This window comes from Oreochromis niloticus, linkage group LG15 (genome assembly GCF_001858045.2).
Source record: "Oreochromis niloticus isolate F11D_XX linkage group LG15, O_niloticus_UMD_NMBU, whole genome shotgun sequence".
Lineage (NCBI taxonomy): Eukaryota > Metazoa > Chordata > Actinopteri > Cichliformes > Cichlidae > Oreochromis > Oreochromis niloticus.
Genome location: NC_031980.2, coordinates 213,312 through 233,204, shown reverse-complemented (window position 1 = coordinate 233,204; position 19,893 = coordinate 213,312). Strand labels below are relative to the sequence as shown.

General features: G+C 43.0%; 2 protein-coding genes across 2 annotated transcripts in view; both read right to left on the bottom strand.

Moving 5' to 3' along the window:
- Positions 1-9,859, bottom strand: part of LOC100711546 (toll-like receptor 5) — a 32,180-nt gene extending 22,321 nt beyond the window's left edge. The window contains exon 1 of the mRNA XM_025898784.1: positions 9,755-9,859. The gene's annotated coding sequence lies outside the window, so the exon portion shown is untranslated. The remainder of the gene's footprint in view (positions 1-9,754) is intronic.
- A 1,479-nt stretch (positions 9,860-11,338) lies between these two features.
- thbd (thrombomodulin) lies at positions 11,339-18,961 on the bottom strand. The gene is made up of 2 exons (XM_025899039.1): positions 16,862-18,961; positions 11,339-13,268 (listed from the first exon to the last, which is right to left on the bottom strand). Exons 1-2 carry the CDS (start codon positions 18,412-18,414, stop codon positions 11,588-11,590), a joined length of 3,234 nt encoding a protein of 1,077 aa, XP_025754824.1. The 5' UTR covers positions 18,415-18,961; the 3' UTR covers positions 11,339-11,587.
- Between the last annotated feature and the right edge of the window lie 932 nt (positions 18,962-19,893).

The window sequence follows — 19,893 nt, the reverse complement described above, 5'->3', positions numbered from 1 at the left end:
AGAAAGTATAAAGTAGCTCTTTGGAGAACATGTCTATTTTTCTGCAAAGCTAACTGAACCTTGTGCTATATTAACATGATGATAAAATAATAACAGTAGATGGGAATACAAACTTTAGTCTAACTTTTTATTCTAATTATGCGCAGCTTGAATCAGAAGAAAAAGAAGGCAAAATAAAACTATAGCCCACATGGTAGAGAGTGACTTTATCTTAAACAGGAAAATGTGTACAGTCAGAGGTTAAAGTGGATTCAGCAGGTGTGGGGAACATTAAAATTGGCTGTAATGTCTCATTGTGGGGAAAAGACTCATAACTCAGAATAATTTCTATTGCTTATTGTTTATTGTGTACAGGCTGTGATCAGCTGACCTGCTGCTCTTGTGGATGTACAGAACTTCAACCAGATGTCCCACGAGTTGTCCAGCCGCTACACTGATACTACACTGTTTATGCTGTCTTTTTCCTAGATGGTATAAAGTTGGAATTTAGTCAGATGATCTCAGTATCATCACTGTGACAAAGTGGGTGAGAACAACATTTGTCCATATTCTTAGTTAACATTCTTGCTTTGATTTAGCCGTATTTAGTCTGCAATAGGCAAACATTTACTATCCCAGGTTTATGTTTTGCACTTTTACAGATTATATAACATAACATCTTGGTTTAAATCATATTCTGACAAGTTTAAGTTAACATGTTATTCATTTCAACTGTTAATTGGTTTAGTTTGAACTCACCTTACCTGTCTTCCAGGAACAAAAGTAGGAAATATAGGCTGTATCCCAATTCAGGGTCTGCAGCCTTAAAGGCCGCATTTTAAGGCCGATTACGTCACAGCGAAGCAACAAAGGCTGTCCAAAACCCAGAATTCATAGCGCGGCCCAGCCAATTTCAGTTTCCATCAATGGCGGCCGCTACTAAGTTTTAAAATTAGTCTTATTAATCTTTCTGGGTCACAAAATAAACTTAACATATTTTCAGGTGAGAAAATAACTGTAAATTTCAAATATCTGCTTGGTTTATCAAGACATCGCATATTTGCAACAGAAACAACCTGCTGCTTAACACTGAGAAGACCAAGGAGCTCATCGTGGACTACAGGAGGAATGCTGACGCACATCCACCCATCCACATTAAGGGGACGGCTGTGGAGCGTGTGAGCAGCTTCAAGTTCCTGGGAGTCCACATCTCCGAGGATCTCACCTGGACGACCAACTGCTCCAAGCTGGTCAAGAAGGCTCACCAGCGCCTCTTCTTCTTGAGGACTCTGAGGAAGAACCACCTGTCCTCAGACATCCTGGTGGACTTCTACCGCTGCACCATCGAGAGCATCCTGTTATCATCTTCAATGCCCTGTACCAACATAGAGCAGAGCAGCTATCTGAACGCTACTCCAACAGAGGTCGATTATCTTGTTAATAATTTTACCTCCTCACTACGTACGACTCTGGATACTGTAGCTCCTGTGAAAACTAAGGCCTCAAATCCAAAGTCCCTGACTCCGTGGTATAATTCTCAAACACGTAGCCTAAAGCAGATAACTCGTAAGCTGGAGAGGAAATGGCGTGTCACAAATTTAGAGGATCATCATTTAGCCTGGAGAAATAGTTTGCTGCTTTATAAGAAAGCCCTCCGCAAAGCCAGAACATCTTACTATTCGTCACTGATTGAAGAAAATAAGAACAACCCCAGGTTTCTCTTCAGCACTGTAGCCAGGCTGACAAAAAGTCAGAGCTCTACTGAGCCAACCATCCCTTTAACGTTAACTAGTAATGACTTCATGAACTTCTTCACAAATAAAATTTTTATCATTAGAGAAAAAATTACCAATAATCATCCCACAGATGTAATATTATCTACAGCTACTCTTAGTACCATCGATGTTAAGTTAGACTCTTTTTCTCCAATTGATCTTTCTGAGTTAACTTCAATAATTAATTCCTCCAAACCATCAACGTGTCTTTTAGACCCCATTCCTACAAAACTGCTCAAAGAAGTCCTGCCATTAATTAATTCTTCGATCTTAAATATGATCAACCTATCTCTAATAATCGGCTATGTACCACAGGCCTTCAAGCTGGCTGTAGTTAAACCTTTACTTAAAAAGCCATCTCTAGACCCAGCTGTCTTAGCTAATTATAGGCCAATCTCCAACCTTCCTTTCATATCAAAAATCCTTGAAAGAGTAGTTGTCAAACAGCTAACAGATCATCTGCAGAGGAATGGCTTATTTGAAGAGTTTCAGTCAGGTTTCAGAGCTCATCACAGCACAGAAACAGCTTTAGTGAAGGTTACAAATGATCTTCTTATGGCCTCTGACAGTGGACTCATCTCTGTGCTTGTCCTGCTAGACCTCAGTGCTGCGTTCGATACTGTTGACCATAATATCCTATTAGAGCGATTAGAACATGCTGTAGGTATTACAGGTACTGCACTGCAGTGGTTTGTATCATATCTATCTAATAGACTCCAGTTTGTACATGTAAATGGAGAGTCCTCTTCAGACACTAAGGTCAATTATGGTGTTCCACAGGGTTCAGTGCTAGGACCAATTCTATTTACATTATACATGCTTCCCCTAGGCAACATCATTAGAAGACATAGCATAAATTTTCACTGCTATGCAGATGACACGCAGCTCTATCTATCCATGAAGCCAGGTAACACACACCAATTAGTTAAACTGCAGGAATGTCTTAAAGACATAAAGACCTGGATGGCCGCTAACTTTCTGCTTCTTAATTCAGATAAAACTGAGGTTATTGTACTCGGCCCTGAAAATCTTAGAAATATGGTATCTAAGCAGATTCTTACTCTGGATGGCATTACCTTGGCCTCCAGTAACACTGTGAGAAACCTTGGAGTCATTTTTGACCAGGACATGTCCTTCAATGCACATATTAAACAAATATGTAAGACTGCTTTCTTCCATTTGCGCAACATCTCTAAAATTAGAAATATCCTGTCTCAGAGTGATGCTGAAAAACTAGTTCATGCATTTATTACTTCCAAGCTGGACTACTGTAATTCACTATTATCAGGAAGTCCTAAAAACTCGCTGAGAAGCCTTCAGCTAATCCAAAATGCTGCAGCAAGAGTACTGACAGGGACTAGAAAGAGAGAGCATATTTCTCCTGTTTTGGCTTCCCTTCATTGGCTTCCTGTTAAATCCAGAATTGATTTCAAAATCCTGCTCCTCACATACAAGGTCTTAAATAATCAGGCCCCATCTTATCTTAATGACCTTGTAGTACCATATCACCCTATTAGAGCACTTCGCTCTTGCACTGCAGGCCTACTTGTTGTTCCTAGAGTATTTAAAAGTAGAATGGGAGGCAGAGCCTTCAGTTTTCAGGCCCCTCTTCTGTGGAACCAACTTCCAGTTTGGATTCGGGAGACAGACACTATCTCTACTTTCAAGATTAGGCTTAAAACTTTCCTTTTTGCTAAAGCATATAGTTAGGGCTGGACCAGGTGACCCTGAATCCTCCCTTAGTTATGCTGCAATAGACGTAGGCTGCCGGGGATTCCCATGATGCATTGAGTTTTTCCCTTCCAGTCACCTTTCTCACTCACTATGTGTTAATAGACCTCTCTGCATCGAATCATATCTGTTATTAATCTCTGTCTCTCTTCCACAGCATGTCTTTCATCCTGTTTTCCTTCTTTCACCCCAACCGGTCGCAGCAGATGGCCGCCCCTCCCTGAGCCTGGTTCTGCCGGAGGTTTCTTCCTGTTAAAAGGGAGTTTTTCCTTCCCACTGTCGCCAAAGTGCTTGCTCATAGGGGGTCATATGATTGTTGGGTTTTTCTCTGTATTTATTATTGTGCTATCTACTGTACAATATAAAGCGCCTTGAGGCGACTTTTGTTGTGATTTGGCGCTATATAAATAAAATTGAATTGAATTGAATTGAATTGAATTCAACTGTATAACAGTCTGGTACGGGAACTGCTCTGCCTCGGACCGGAAGGCGTTGCAGAGGGTTGTGAAAACTGCCCAGCGCATCGCCGGAGCACCACTTCCTGGCATAAAGGACATCTACAGGAAGCGGTGTCTGAAAAGGGCTGGGAAAATCATCAAAGACCCCAGTCACCCATCACATGGACTCTTCACCCTCCTGCCCTCTGGGAGGCGCTACAGGAGCCTCCGGACTAAGACCACCAGGTACCGGAACAGCTTCTTCCCCACAGCTGTCAGACTCCTGAACTCTGCCTCCTGACATCTGACCCACGTTAAACTCGTTGGGCGTTTATCAATATGCGTACTTGTGCGTACTTGCGTTCTCGTGTACTCGTGATACGTCATCAGTCGGAGACCAAGTACTGTTCCAATTCGAAGTACGCATCACGCCGAGAACGCGAAAAAGTCCCGGATGTGTTCTCGATCCGCCCATTTTATCGAGCATGCATCGGTGTAGACTTGGGACAGCTATATATCCCAGAATGCATTTCGTCCAAAACTCAACAGCGGACTCCCGGCACATCGTCCCCCCCCCCCTCCCCTCCCCGCCCGCTCGCTCGCGGTCTTCTCACTACTCAGGTTAAAGAAACCCCAGCAGCTGTCTATAGTATTGAGTGTCCACTACAATAGAAATAAAAGCGTTCTAACATCTCACCTGCTTGTTTTTATTAAGGTATGTACACGTATGTACATGTACACTATTTTTATTAATAGAGGTTTCACTACTGAGGTTAAAAATGATATATAAGTCACTTAGATCACTTCTAAATGTTAATGTTTGGTTTATTTCAGTGTTTTATTTGTTCCTGAGTAAACCGGTTTGGCTGTGATTAAAGTTAAGCTTCATAACATGTTACTCACAGTTAACTTAAGAGGGGACGGCAGTAAAAACTCCGGACCTGTGACATCATCACGTACGCTGGTACAAATCACGAGTCCGTGCTCGCGTACTTGAGAATTGAGAGACGGCCCACGAGTCCGTGCTCGCGTTCTCGGCGGGTACGTACTCCCGTGCGTTCTCAGCGAGTACGTACTCACCGAGAACGCGAGTACGTACTCGCGTACTTGGGCATTGATAAACGGCCCTGGACTGAACATACACACACACACACACACACACAGGACAACCGTACCCTCAAACACACAATAATAACATGGACTGAACCACCACTCACAACCACTAGCACTTTATATAGCCTCTGTAGAAATTATCCACATATCTCACTTATCTTAACTGCACTACTGTATAGTTCTGTGTAAATAATCATTCTGTACATACGATAATTTTTAATCCTACAACCGTTTATAACTTGCATAGTTCCCATTTCTGTATAACTTGTATCTCATATTTCTGTATAGTTTTTTATTTCATATTTATATCCTGTTCATAGCTTGTACTCACTACAGCCTGTACATACTTATAGTTATAGAATATTCATAACATACTTCATACCGTGTACATTATAACATACCGTAATAGACCCATTTCTGTAATATACTTACATATCTATATTATTGCTAATATATATTGTAATACAGCTATATCACGGCTAAAGCACTTCTGGATGGATGCAAACTGCATTTCGTTGCCCTTTACCTGTGACATGTGCAATGACAATAAAGTTGAATTCTATTCTATTTGCAAAAGTGCGCCGACGTTTTCGGAGACGTCTGTTACCCACCCGCTCGATAGCAAGCCGGGGGGTTCAATTGGTCGCTCGAGCCGGCGAGAGCAGCGGACTACCGGCTTCATCGTTTTCAGACCCCCGCTCTTTCGCTACTCAGGTTAAACATGATATACAAGTCACTCGGATAACTTAAAAATGTAATTGTTTGCCTTTTTTCGGTGTTTTATTTGTTCCGGAGTAAATCGGGTTGGCTGAGATAAAAGTTATTAGATTAAATAAAACTTTATTAATCCATCGGGTGGGTTCCTCCGGGATTTAACGTCAAACAGAAAAACTGATTAAACAGAAGTGTGAGACGGTCGAAAATTTACGCCGGTGTCCTGTTATATTTTAGATAGCAAGGAGCAGACGGCCGACTTTATTGAACTCCACCGACACAGCGGTGACGCAAATCTGAAGGCTAGACCGTCCCATTTCACAGCCTCGCACTTCCGGCCTTCTCGGTCTTCGAAGGACCCGGCCCACGTCGGCTGCATCCTCCTGAGGACCCGGCCTTCGCGGTCGTCTCCGAAAGCGTCGGAGCACTTTTGCAAATATGCGATGTCTTGATAAACCAAGCAGATATTTGAACTTTACACGGCTATTTTCTCGCCTGAAAATATGTTAAAAGTTTATTTTGTGACCCAGAAAGCGTAATATTAAAACTTAGTAGCGACCACCATTGTTGGAAACTGAAATTGGCTGGGCCGCGCTCTGAATTTTGGGATATGGTGGGCCACGAAGGACACACCCGACCCATCCTTCAAATTCGGGGAAATTAAGGACACATTTGTCGGCCGCATTTGAAGGAGTCGACGATTTGGGACAGCCTTCGTCGCCTGGCTGTGACGTAATCGGCCTTCAAATGCGGCCTCAGGAGGATGCAGCCCATGAATTTGGACGACACGACCGTTTTGGAACACAGCTACAGTTTTACTTCCTGTATTTATTGCTTCCTGGTTAATCTGAGGTCACAGGAAGAGACCAGGTGAAGAAGGGGGAGAATCTTTGTAATTTAATAAAGTTGATTTTAGAGTGTTTATAGAGAAATGGATTTGTTGTAAAATGTATTGATTATACCTTAGAATTTTATTGCTAGGAAAGAATAGCAGTACAGGTTTGAGTATAGAAGTGTTTGCCTTACGTACTTAATGGAGTAGTCCAGGGGTGAATGGACTATTTAAGCAGATGAACACAGGTGTTCAAAGAGCAAGGACCAGGTCAGTGTAGCTGAGTGCATTTTGACCTTAATTTCTGTTGATTTAAGTTCAGTTATGTTTATTTGTACTGAGTTAACTATGGAGTTGAGTTTCTTATTTTTGTAAATATTGTTTGGTCACAAAATGGGGAATAAATCACTCGGTACACTGAACAGCATCTGTCTCCTGCCATTCTTTAGCTGCTTAGGTCAAGTTCTACCACGATCAGCTAAAGCCATATGAATCTCTGCTACATTTGATGTAAGCCAACTGCGAGCATGAAACCACGGCCACTGTGCACCACTCACACTGTTCTTTACTTTAGATCCATCACAGCACATTAATCCAACCCGTTTATCCTGCACTAACCTGCAGAGGATTTTCTTGCACTCTTTAAATGCCTCAGTTTGATTTGCAGCAGGTTTCACAATATGAAAAACATAATGTCACATATACAGACCCAATATCTGATTTAAAAACATGAGGACAGGCAAGCTTTAAATTTCCAGTTTATTAAATCCATTGAGCAGTCCTTACATTTAAATCTAACCTCTTCCTCCTCTCCCGTCCTCTTGCTTACATCTTTCTTCATCTCTGATTGAAGTTAACTCTTTTCTCTCGCTGGGAAAAACAGCAGCTGGAACTTTAGCAACACACTGACAAAAAAACAAAACAAAAAACAAACAAACAAACAAACAAACCAAACAAAAAACTGTCCAACCTTTAACCACTGACTTTGGCATCTGTTTTCATGTGACATTAAGCAATGAGCCTGTTTTGAAATGCAAGTACAGATATTAGTTTAAAAACGTGGTGGCGGGAAGGAGTATAACCAGTAAAGGTGACTAAAGGACGTTGACAACGCCACCTGGGGAGAGAGTTGCACCCCAGGAGAGATTTCTATAGCCAGTGGAAATGTTGTACTAGTTACGAAAGCAAGCAGAGGTGAGGAGGGTCAAGTTTACAAATCAAAATTTATTAGGAAAAAAACAAACAAACAAACAAACACACACACACACTACTAAAAACAGAGCTGTAGAACCAGAGAACTTAGGTAGCAGGGCTGACAATGCAAGACCGTTAAAACACTATTAACAAACAATGGTTAAAAAGACAAGGCTCCCTGCCCCGATGCTACCCTAATAAAACAGCAGCTTGATAAAATAAGTAAACAAAATGGTGGAGACTGGCCACTTGAGGAGGCAACCTAAAGGGAGGAGTGCCCAAGGGTTCCACCAATTACTCACCCATGCAGTTTCACTGCAAACCTCAATGCAATCTGAGTGGTGCAATCTACCCATTTCGCAGTGTGTACTTTCTCATGCATCAGGGAGGATTCCACCTCACGTGCCTAGCCCCACAACAAGCGGCCGTAGCTCCATTAAAGCAAAATGCAACAAAACATATAAAATGTCAAACAACTTAGTAAAAGGTCTTGATGCATGTTCAATCATCCAGGTAAGTAAATCTCCAAAAGTTGATTCTGTTCATCTGGACGTAGCGTTTTGTGGGAGAAACGTTTCGTCACTCATCCAAGTGACTTCTTCAGTCTCAGCTGACTCCAATCTTATAAACAGTACATTTGCATAATGACTGAAACCAGCCCACTGAAGGAACAATGTGCTGGGAGCTCAGTTCCTTAATCATAATTATGCAAATTATCATGACTATTGATCAACAATCACTGACCAAAACCCACTTACTTTTGTCAAAGCTGGGAAGGCGCCTAAAGAAAGCTCCAGTCGATCCAGGAGAGAAGGACAACCGCTGCCCAGGCGAAAACCTGTAGTGATCCCATATGTGTCAGGAGTATCGGAACAGTTGAGACGCATTTTTTTTTTTAAACACTGGGTCTCTGTGGCTTTTAAACCCCAAAATACGCTGCGCCAAAAACTGGTCCACCCCAAGGATCGGGTCCCCCGACACAAACAGAGTAACATAGTGTACGCTGTTAAGTGCCAGGATTTATACATCGGGGAAACCAAACAACCTCTAGTGAAGTGGATGGCACAACACAGAAGAGCCACCTCATCAGGCCAGGACTCTGCAGTCTATTTACACCTACAGGCCAGTGGACACTCTTTCAATGATGAGGATGTACACATCCTGGACAGGGAGGAACGCTGGTATGAGCGCGGAGTCAAGGAGGCCATTTACGTGAAAAGGGAAAGACCATCTCTGAATCGAGGAGGGGGCCTAAGGGTACATCTTTTGCCATCTTACAATGCTGTGATTGCAGCCATTCCCCAACTCTCTGTGAATGGTACTCATAATAATAATGGATTGGATTTCATATAGCGCTTTTCAAGGCACCCAAAGCGCTTTACAATGCCACTATTCATTCACTCTCACATTCACACACTGGTGGAGGCAAGCTACTGTTGTAGCCACAGCTGCCCTCATGGCCATTGATCAGTGGGCTTTGGTCAGTGATTGTTGATCAATGGTCATGAGAATTTGCATAATTATGATTAAGGAACTGAGCTCCCAGCCCATTGTTCCTTCAGTGGGCTGGTTTCAGTCATTATGTAAATGTACTGTTTATAAGGTTGGGGAAACCTGCAGTCAGCTGAGACTGAAAAAGTCACTTGGATGAGTGACGAAACGTTTCTCCCACAAAACGCTAGGTCCAGATGAACAGAATCAACTTTTGGAAACTTAGTAAAAGCGATATAAACGAGACAAGAACAAATACGCTCTCTTGCATGCAATTCTTTGTAAAAGCATGATTAAAATATAACAAACAAGAGTAAAAAGACCATAAAACAAGGAGCCAGTTAAGGCCAGTACATGAATAATTGTAAAATAACAAGGCTACAACAACACAGCAGCAGTGTGTAGGCCTGTAACAAATGAGGGTCAGTCATCCAGGGTCCACCCTACTAAATGCCAAATGGTAGATAACCCATAAAGATCCTACTTACCACCCTTTAACAGTTATACAGAGTAACAAATTGCCAGGAGAAATGAATACAGGCTGGGATCTTTGCCACCTTGAACAGGAATGAGTACAAGTTGCCAGAGATACAGAGTAGACCCCAGCTGTTCCTTATAACAACCTCTGATTAACAGCTAAGGGAGGGGTGAATGTTCATGATGCATTCACAGACACAATGTATGGGCCAACCTCCACCAAATATTACCCCTCTACAGACACCCCCCCCCACACACACACATTCAAGTAAAGTACAGATACCTGAAAATTGTACTTAAGTACAGTAATGAAGTATTCGTACTTCATTACCCCCAACTCTAAAAGCAACACGCTCAGCATGTCCCTGTCAGTCAGTCCTTAGAATCGTCATCTCTCCATCCTCCTATGCAGCCTCACTGTGTGTGAGTCATCACGGGAAACACTATGCTGGGTCCTTCCTGAGGCTGTAAGTCACCATTTTCTCCACATGATGGCGCAGTCAGCTGTGCGTGAAAACAAGGAAAGCCATTGCCCTTCTTTTCACCACTGCCAAGACAAAAGTCTTAAATCAACCAATCAATAAGGTATTCCGGTAATTTTTGTCCTTTCATTTTTGTATTTTTGGTAAAACCCAACAGTAAATGTTTATGTATTATATCATTTACTTATAAGGTGGCGAGTTTCAAACTTTTCTCCCTCCACATCATGTAGATGTTGTTCATATAAATAATCACACTTCTCTGTATGATTAAAGGACCGTGTCAATCATTCATTCTCTAAGAAATAAGCGCACAGACACCACACATCAGCACTGAGTTTATTACATTATGAAGAACTGCTTTGGGAGATTTCGCTAAATAAAATATTCACCGCTTGCTTTTCATCATGGTGGCATAATTACAAATGTGATATACTGCTTATTCAGTTATTTATCTGACGTTAAACTCTTAATGTAGTCTCTCAAAACACTAAGCTTGATTTCACAAGTTAATCCTTCAGATGTTATAATACTGATACTGGAAACATGAATATGTTGAGTGGTTGCTAGATCTAGAGTTCTTGTTGTGAAACTAACTGATTAATGCTTTTGTAAAGTTAATTGGGAAAATATGACAATGAGCGCTTTCATCAGTGAGTTCATTTAAATAAGCCAAACACGTATTTCAGGAAAGAATGGTGAAATTCTTTTCATTTGTACACTTCCTTAAAAAATTTAATGTGGGGTTGCATTCAATTGCAGCAAAAAATTTTCTGGCACAACTTCACTTGCTTGCAAGGTGCATAGAGAGGATGAAAGAATTCACAAAGCAGGAACTCCAGCGACACTTGAGGGAAGATGAACAACTTTAATAATTGACCAACGCCTTTCGGCTTGTGGCCTTCATCAGGGTCATGATCAGGGTATGACCCTGATGAAGGCCACAAAAAATGCAAACTATGTCCAACAAGGCAAAAAGTGTTTAAGGTTTTGCCAACAGAGTGAGCGATTTAGTGGTGGGTTTAGGGTGCTGTGCATTCGGTTCAAAGGATGTCATGCTGTTTTCTATCGATTCAGGGGAAAAAAAGGTGGAAAGGGAAAAAGCAGCCCTAGACATTTGCATTTTCAAAAATATTTATTAACATCTTATAATTTGAAGTCCTTTGTCATCACATGGCATCTGTCGCTGAATGGTAAATAAAACGGAGGGCACGCCCTTCCTCAGAGAAAACTTTGTAACATGTAATATTTCTGCAGTGCTGTGGACACTTTCCCTTTTCCTTCTACCGTTAGTGCAAGCTGTAAAGTTCCGGTAAAACTCTCACTGTACATTCACGTGTGATGCTTAAACCGTCTCTGCTTGGCTCAGCTTTCACCTTTCACTTGATGGAAGCCGTGATCCTCACTCTCCTCAGCTTTGAGGGCAATGCTGTTCGTGGTCTCTGCCCTGCGTCTGATGGCGCGATCCGCCAGAAAGACCACGAGAACGATAAAAACCGCAGTGAAAATTATTATTCCCACCAGACACCCCGGTGGCACCCCCGAGGGCTGCCTGGTTGGATCTGGGTATGGTACCGATACGGTAGTGGGAGTGTCTGGTGCTGATGTCCCTTCAAAGCTGTCGTCATCGCTTTCTACGCACTTGTATCCGTCGACTAGCACATATCCCAAAGAGCAGAAGCACACGTAGCTCCCGAACGTGTTCTTACATCTCTGCTCGCAGTAACCGTCACTGCACTCGTCCATGTCTATGCACACCATACTGCCCCCTCTCTCCTCGGCTACGTAGCCGTCGGGACAGTAACACTGGAACTTATTGTTCGGGTCACACTCTGCGGGGCATTCCTCCTTCCCGCAGAACAGTTTGCACTTATTCGCTGACTCCGGGTCCACTCGGTATCCATCATAACACGAGCATTTGTAGCTACCGTGGGTGTTGTGACACTCATGCTCACACGGACCAGACGTGCACTCGTTCACGTCGACGCACTGGCCATTGCGCGTAGAGTATCCCGCCTTGCAGACGCATTCGAACCCGCCGGGTTTGTTGACGCACACGGAGTTCTCCCCGGGACACTGCCGCGGGTCGTTGCAGTCATTGAAGTCCACGCACGACCTGCCGTCTTCCGCCAGCTGAAAGCCGCGATCACACGTGCACGAGTAGGAGTCTCCTTTCATGTAGCAGATCTGCTCGCAGCTCAGCGCCAGGCACGGGTCTCCCACGAGCTGCTGCTCGCAAGTCACTTTATTCGCAGGATTAAGGGTTTTTCCCGGTGGGCAGTAGCACGAAGGCGTCTTGTTAGGACTCTCCGTGCATTTATACTCACACCCGCCTTCCTCTATCTCGCAGTTCCAGGGCGCCGGCTGCCACATCTCTGCGTAGCACAGATATTTGGTCTCAGATGGCATCCGGAGAGCGGTGCTTCCAGGAGGCGCAGACAGCAAGTCTCTGACCACGAACCCATACGGAGTGGTGTACATGACAGTCTCTCCCGGTGACTCTTCTTGACTTTGGCACATGCCAACGCTGGTGTACTCACAGAGAAACCCAGCGGCCTGATCTTGGCACGGTTTCTGGCTCCATCTGAAGTCCAATTCTGGGGAAACTGAGACGCAGCGCAGAGAAGAGCAGTTCATGTTAAAGTCTGGCAGCCAGTTGGAGAAGTCACTCTCGTCGTCTTTAGTCACCCATTCGTAGCCCCTCAGCCTGGCAGCGGAGTCTGGGCAGCGGAGTGGTCGATGTAAACCGATCCAGAAGCTCCCCTTAAAATTCCCCAGCAGAACAGAAAGAACATCGTGTGCTACAGATGAGCGCACTGTCATTAGGTGCCCCTCTTGATCTCTACATTCATTTCGCGCTCTGCTGAAATCGCTCGGGTCTCTGAACACAGCGAAACACTGGTTATTGATGCAGTACCCCCCACTCGGGGCTATACCGCCGACTCTGTTCACCAGCGAGAGCAGCAGCAGGACCGCCAACTGCAGGACAGGATTCATGTTTGACCCTCGGCTGTCTTCCTTTATGTTTATGTGCGTCCCGGCAGTTTATGGGCCTGTTTGTGTGAAGAACCGTTTAGCTGGCATTTATAGCCCATCAATTCCATGTCAGTGTCCCGACAGAGGAAGGAAGTCGCTCTTAATCAGCCGGCTGCTCCTCACTTTGTCCCTCAGCTCTCTGTGCGGGGTAGACCACATCCCCACAATTACGCACGGCTTTTACGCACGTACGCAGCGAAGCCGAGTGCACGTAAGGGGGGCGGAGGTCATCAAACGGACCCCTCCCCTCTGTTTGCAATAAGCCCCTCCCATCCCTCTCTGTGTAGCATGTCTGTTATGGAGCAGCAGTTCTGGGGTCAGATGTTGTAACCACGCTTCCCTCAGATTTTACAGTTTTTACTTGTTTTTTGGGCATTAAAGTATTAATATCTCACAACAAGGTAGAATAAGAACGAAATTAACTGCTGTAAACTGTTAACTTTCATGTAAGACAAGAGATAAAGCTTTTAAAAGCAGAATTCCATACATTTTTTCTTGCCTCTGTTGTTGTGTGCTCTATGATGCCCTCAGAGCAGGCCCAAGTTGTTATGGGGCCCTGCGCATAGTTTGATTTGAAGCTTTTCTGTCAGCTTGACCAAAGAGGATACTTCAAATGCAATTTAACATAAGCCTAAAAATCTTTTTTTTTTTAATAAAAAGGATAGAAAAGACAAACTGAAAGACAAACCGTTTGTAGGGAAAGGAGCTCTTCACTTTTCAGAGATGGAATAAAAACAACAAATAGGTCATATTAAAAGCAAATGCATTTGTTAGTGATAAAAATATCTCACAGGCTAGTCCATATTAATCTGTAGGAAACACTCACCTGTTGTTCTGTCATCATGGGGAAGCATCACGGGCTGCTTTGTTGTTGTTTGCTGCTTCCAAATATTCTGGCAGTGCTCCTGGGGACACGTGATGGAATGAGCTGAGTTTATTTTAATAACTTACAGCAAACTGTAACTTTTGCAAGGGAACAAGACCCAAAGCAGGTCTTACTAAATGAAACGGCTAACTGAAGTGTAATAATTTTGGCCTATAACTGCAAAGACGTCAGAAGTTCTGTTTCATAAAGACACGATGCAGATCACATAGCACATCAGTGGGATATGCTGAAGATCAGAGGACATCCCTTTGAGTATGTGACTAGCACAGTCCCTCGGGTCAGGAGTCTATGGTTACGTTTCATTCCAGAAAAAGCAGCCAAATCAGTAACAACTTATCCTTACAGTGTAACTTTAGCTAATACAGCATTTTACATTACAGTATGAAAGCATCAGGGCTATGTAGGAACATGATTCAAACACGAACATCACATATGTTCTCTGGTCTGCTTGTTTGAGTCTTCTGTTTAATGATGTCATAAAATAATAATTGCTGATGGAAACATACCTTTATCTCCCTGCATTTGTTCCCTTTGTGTTATCTTTTGCTTTTCACACCCAGAGGCGTACATCTTTTTTTTCTCTTTGACTTTTGTTTCACTGCTAACACTGACAACGTGTTTGAACGTGACCCCAGCTCTGACACAGACAGCAGAAATGGTAAAACCAGAGAAATGATAACACATTTATCAAAATACTTCACTTTGGTTAGCATGATCACTGCTGATTTATCACATGCAAAACAAGTACACATTTATCAGCCTCTCTTGTGTGACTTTAAAGGACTCTTGAGTTCCCTAAACAGCTGTTTAGTCTCCTCATGCCTGTCACTACGAAGGACATATGAGAATGAATATTGCTTTGCCACTTTGCAATTTCTGTTCTAGATCTCACATCCCAAAGTGGAATCACTGGAGCAGAGTTAGCTGAATGCCTTAATACAAAGAATCATGTAAATACTGTTGAAATAACCAAAGTTAACAATTTAATAGCAATTTAAACAGTGTTACACCAGGTTTTTCTAAAAAAATAAAATATAAGGAAAGAAAAAAGGGTAATATTGACTCCAACAATAGCAAAGACAGCAACAAGTGAAAGCTAACAGTTCCACAGAGTGGTACTTTTACATACAAAACCATAGCAGCACAGATTTACATTCATGATCAGTCCAGATCGCTCTGTTACACAGCAAAGACCATAACATTCAACCTCGTATGATGCAAGCGTTAGGAGTACACAGACATGACAAAATGTTTGCTCTGATATACAGAGTCTTCATTAGGATGCTATTTCTTCCCTCTTTTATTCAAGGGAATAATTTCTTTTTGCCACCCATCATGTTTGCTGATCTCAGTCCACAAGTCCAGAATCATCAGATAAAGACATTCAGCTGATAGTTTGATGCACCCTTAACATTCCTCATCTCCATAAAAAAATAAACATAAAAATCAAAGTTTTACATCCAGTGAAATCATACATAAAGAGAATTTGGCGATTCACTCCAAAATGTCCACCCAGAGAAATCAGTATCTACAGCATTAAACCACGAGCTGTCAGTCGGTTATTATGGATACACATTGTTTAAATAAGTTTTAAGAAAATGCCGTTGGTAAGTTCTGCCGTGACTTCTTTTTTTTTTGGAGCCAGAGTACAGATGTTGCTGGGGGTTAAAGGTTGTCCACTTCAAAGCGTCATGACTCATATGTTTGGGGCTGATTTTGTGAGCAAACGTCAGTCACAGTAAGTTGTTAACAGAATATAAAGAGCAACTGTAGCTCCTTCAAAACTGGAGAGTGACCGCAAGGTTTAACTTCACAAATACAAAAGCATTTTCTTGAGGACCAATAAGATGGATCGCCTTGTAACAGCATGCCTGTTATGAGCTTGTTTGGAATGGGACACTAGCTATAGATAAACTTTTCAGTACCATTACTGTTAGATTTCTTCCATCGTAGTATCATTTATACATTACTGCAAACTGTCGGTAATTTATGGAGTTCCACCTGTGCCAAAATGATATCTTAATGCATGCAATGAAGCATTTTTTCTGCTTTTCAATTTTGAATCGAATCCCGAATGAATCTGTGGCCAAACTATTTTAACAAACAGACTGTGCATGATGATTTTTCACGTGACATCTTCTGCCATTTTTTGCAGTTCCATCTGTCTGGCTGTGCTGCACTAACCATCACTTGAATATTTAATTAAAAACATTTTTTTTGTATATTTTTCTGGATTATGTTTGAGCAGTTTTTGAAAAATTAATTCTTATTCTGGATATTATTACATACAATTCAAAAATATGTTTTCTTTACAAATAACTAGAAGAAAGACAATACTCAAGCAGCACATCGGGCCCACATGCTGGACAATGCAGGAGAGCAGAAGTAAAGGTGCTGTAAGGGTTAACACAAACAGCCTGCATGTGAAAACAATGTTGCTCAAAGTAGACAAGAAATAAATGACTCCATGCGCTGGTCAGCACAATTTGGCACAAATGACACCCCACAAACTGAGCAGAACGTGTTCTAGTGGAATACAAACCATAGGCCAGTAACTGTGCTCCCATGTAGAAAACATTTAGATGAATATCTTAATGTACAGCGTCTATACTCTAAATTTACAGTGTGCCATTTATTGCAGTGCTGGGCTATGAAGGCTCTCCGAGGAGAAACCAGTGCGTTTGACTTGAAATGAAGGTTCAGCTGTGCGACTTCACAGGTTCAGTTCAAGTTTCTGGGTGTCATTTTTAAACTGCTTGTCGAAGGACAGCCTCTTGTAGGTCTCCGTTGTCACCTGCTGCAGGTAGAAGATATCTATATCTGGTCGTTTGAGGGGTGGGAGTTCAAGACTGCCGCAACGTTTAAAGATGTTCCGGAGCAGGAAAACCAGCAGCCCGCCAACCAGCACGATGAACACGGCGATGCCCAGGACGCTGCCGGTTTTGATGTAGGGGGGCAGTGAAGCCGGGTGAGCGCTGGTCGGCTCGCCCGTTGATGTGACGCTCGGAGAGCGAGAGCCGGAGCCATCATCTTTTTCCTCCTGCTCCTCGGACAAGCTCACGCACTTACCATTGTCCTGCAGGTGGAAGCCTTCGCGGCAGCGACACCTGTAGCCACCGAAGAAGTTTTCACACACGTGGTCACACATACGCTGAGCTTCGCATTCGTCTATGTCTGTGCAAAAGTCTGTGCCGTTCACGTTGTCTTTAACGTAGCCATCGAGGCATTCGCAGCTGCCTCCGCCCGATGAGATGCATCTGCAGTCCCTCTCGGTGCAGTTGAGCTTACACCTGGTGGGGTCTGACGGTGACACCATGAAGTCGCGCCGGCACACACACCTGTACTCCCCGTTGACTTTCGCGCAGTCGTGCTCGCAGGATTTACAGATCGTTAGATTTAGGCACACTCCCGCGTCCAAAACGAAGCCTTGAAATCTGCATCTGCACTCATGGCCCTCGCGCGTGCTCACACACACCTGATCAGCTGTGCATACCTTACATTCATCCGCCTCCAAGGAGCTCTTCCCCCCCTTGCCCAGGTCGTGGCCTTTGTTGCACTTGCACTGGAAGCTGTCACCCTCCCGCTGGGATCCTTGCGCGCACTCTGTACACGGGCCCGTGGAACAGGAGACGTTATTGCGATGGAGGACAAGCCCGGTGGGGCAGACGCAGCCGGCTACTAAAGAATCGACGCATTCGTGCTCACAGCCTCCACGCATCACCTCACATGTCCACGGAGCTTTCAGCCACTTGGAGAAGCACAAGTGCTTCGAGTCTGGATATTTACCACCGACCTTTCGTTCTTCAGCCGTGGTTCCTGGTGGAAAAACCTCCGAATCGCCGAACTTAAAGGTCTCTAACGTGTAGGTCACAGCTGTGCCTGGCGACGCATTCAAGGGACTGCAATACTCGGTCACCTGGCAGAAAAATCCGTCCAGTTTTTGGTCTTGACACGGAACCCTCACCACTGTGGCGCCCTGTCCCTCCATCATGGAGACCACGGGGCAGTTCGGACCCGTCTCGTCGCTGCTCTGGAGCCAGTATTTACCGCTGAGTCTGGTTAGACTCGTTAAATTACTAAATTCGTCCTTGGAGTTAAAGTGATATAACCTTCCAGAATATTTCTCACAGGTTTCTTTGGCGCCTCGAAGATCCACGGGAACTTCGAAAATACAAAATGCATTCTTGAAACAACGTACGAGCGGAGAGGGGAGAGCTTCCTGCAGCCCGCAGAGGAGAAGCAGAGAGAAAAAAAGCATTCTTGGAATCATGGTGCCGAGCTTAAAAAGGCCTCCGATTGTGACCCCGGTGGCGTGAACGTCTGTGTTTGACGATCTGAAGCTGATACAGCGACTGAAAGCTGAGCATAGTCCCCATTTATAAAAGCGTCGACCTTTTTTTTTTTTTCTCTTCTCCTTCTTTTTTTCCCCTCTCAGGTCCAGGCGAGGAAGGAAGTTCAGTTGAGTCCGTCTGATTGCTCAGCCCCCACGCTCTCCAAAAAGCTTATCTTAAAAAAACCCAAAAAAACCCAAACCCAAACAAAACAAAACAAAACAAAAAAACACGCGCTCACGAACTTTGGATAAGATGAATTAAACCCCGCACTCCTCCCTCACCGGTGACTCTTCTCTCTCTCGATTTGTAATAAAGTAGTTTAAATCTCTGAGACGACTCGAAAATCTGCCCCTCAAAAACGGACATCACGTGTTGTATTTGCGATTACGCGCTGTTGGATCAGCATGTTGAATTTAACGTAAAATGTTTGTATTTTAAATGATTGTGTGATATTTAAATAAGAATTCTTTAGGTGGAGGCATTTAAAGTAAGTACCAAGGCAAAACAAGAGAAAAGCTCGAAATAGAGAGGTCCTGGGCTCAGTACCAGCCTTTACAAATCAATAAAATAAAATAAAATAATAAAATCAAATAAGATAAAATAAATAAGCGTCTTGGAAAAGCTGATTGCAAATTGTTCTTTAATATTTTAACACGATATATTTGAAGAACTCTAAACGAACCGATGGAATTAAGGATTATAATCAACATGAGTCATTCAAACGCTATTTACTCAGGATAAATAGAGATTTATTTACTTTACTTTTCTGCTTCTGCGTCATCGCAGACCCCATCAGCAGCTGTCCTTCCAACACAGAAGGATCATACAGTGTGGCACAGAAAAAACAGTGACTGGCTGGTTGTACATGTAGCTGTTAAAGAAGCGGATATTTCCTACAGGAACAGGGCCAGAGCTAAAGGTGGCCGTGACCACCTCAGACTGAAACGTAGCCACCCCCACATTATCTGATTTTTTTCAGTCACAGACGTTCAGCTGTTAGAATTTGGTTTGTTTGAGAAAAAGATCGATCAATCAATCAAATCTGTATTTCCAACATATACACATAAAAAACAAATGAATATGAATTCAAAGAAGGCCATCACATTCACATGAAAAAAATGTTGACAGTTGACAGTTTCCCAATGAAAAAGCAGTAGCCTTATCTACCTCCATCTGCTTTGAGTATACTGTCGATTTAATACATATTTATAAATATGTGAAAAAAAAGCCCACATACACATAATTAATATTTCTTTATAAACTGATCTTTAATTATTTAATGGTAAATATCCAAACTTACAGCTTTTTATAAGATGTTATTATATACAATAACCCAATAACCCAATTTAATGTACAGCAAGACCCTACCTCATCATGATAGTTTTTATTTATATAATTTTTATAAACTGATTTAC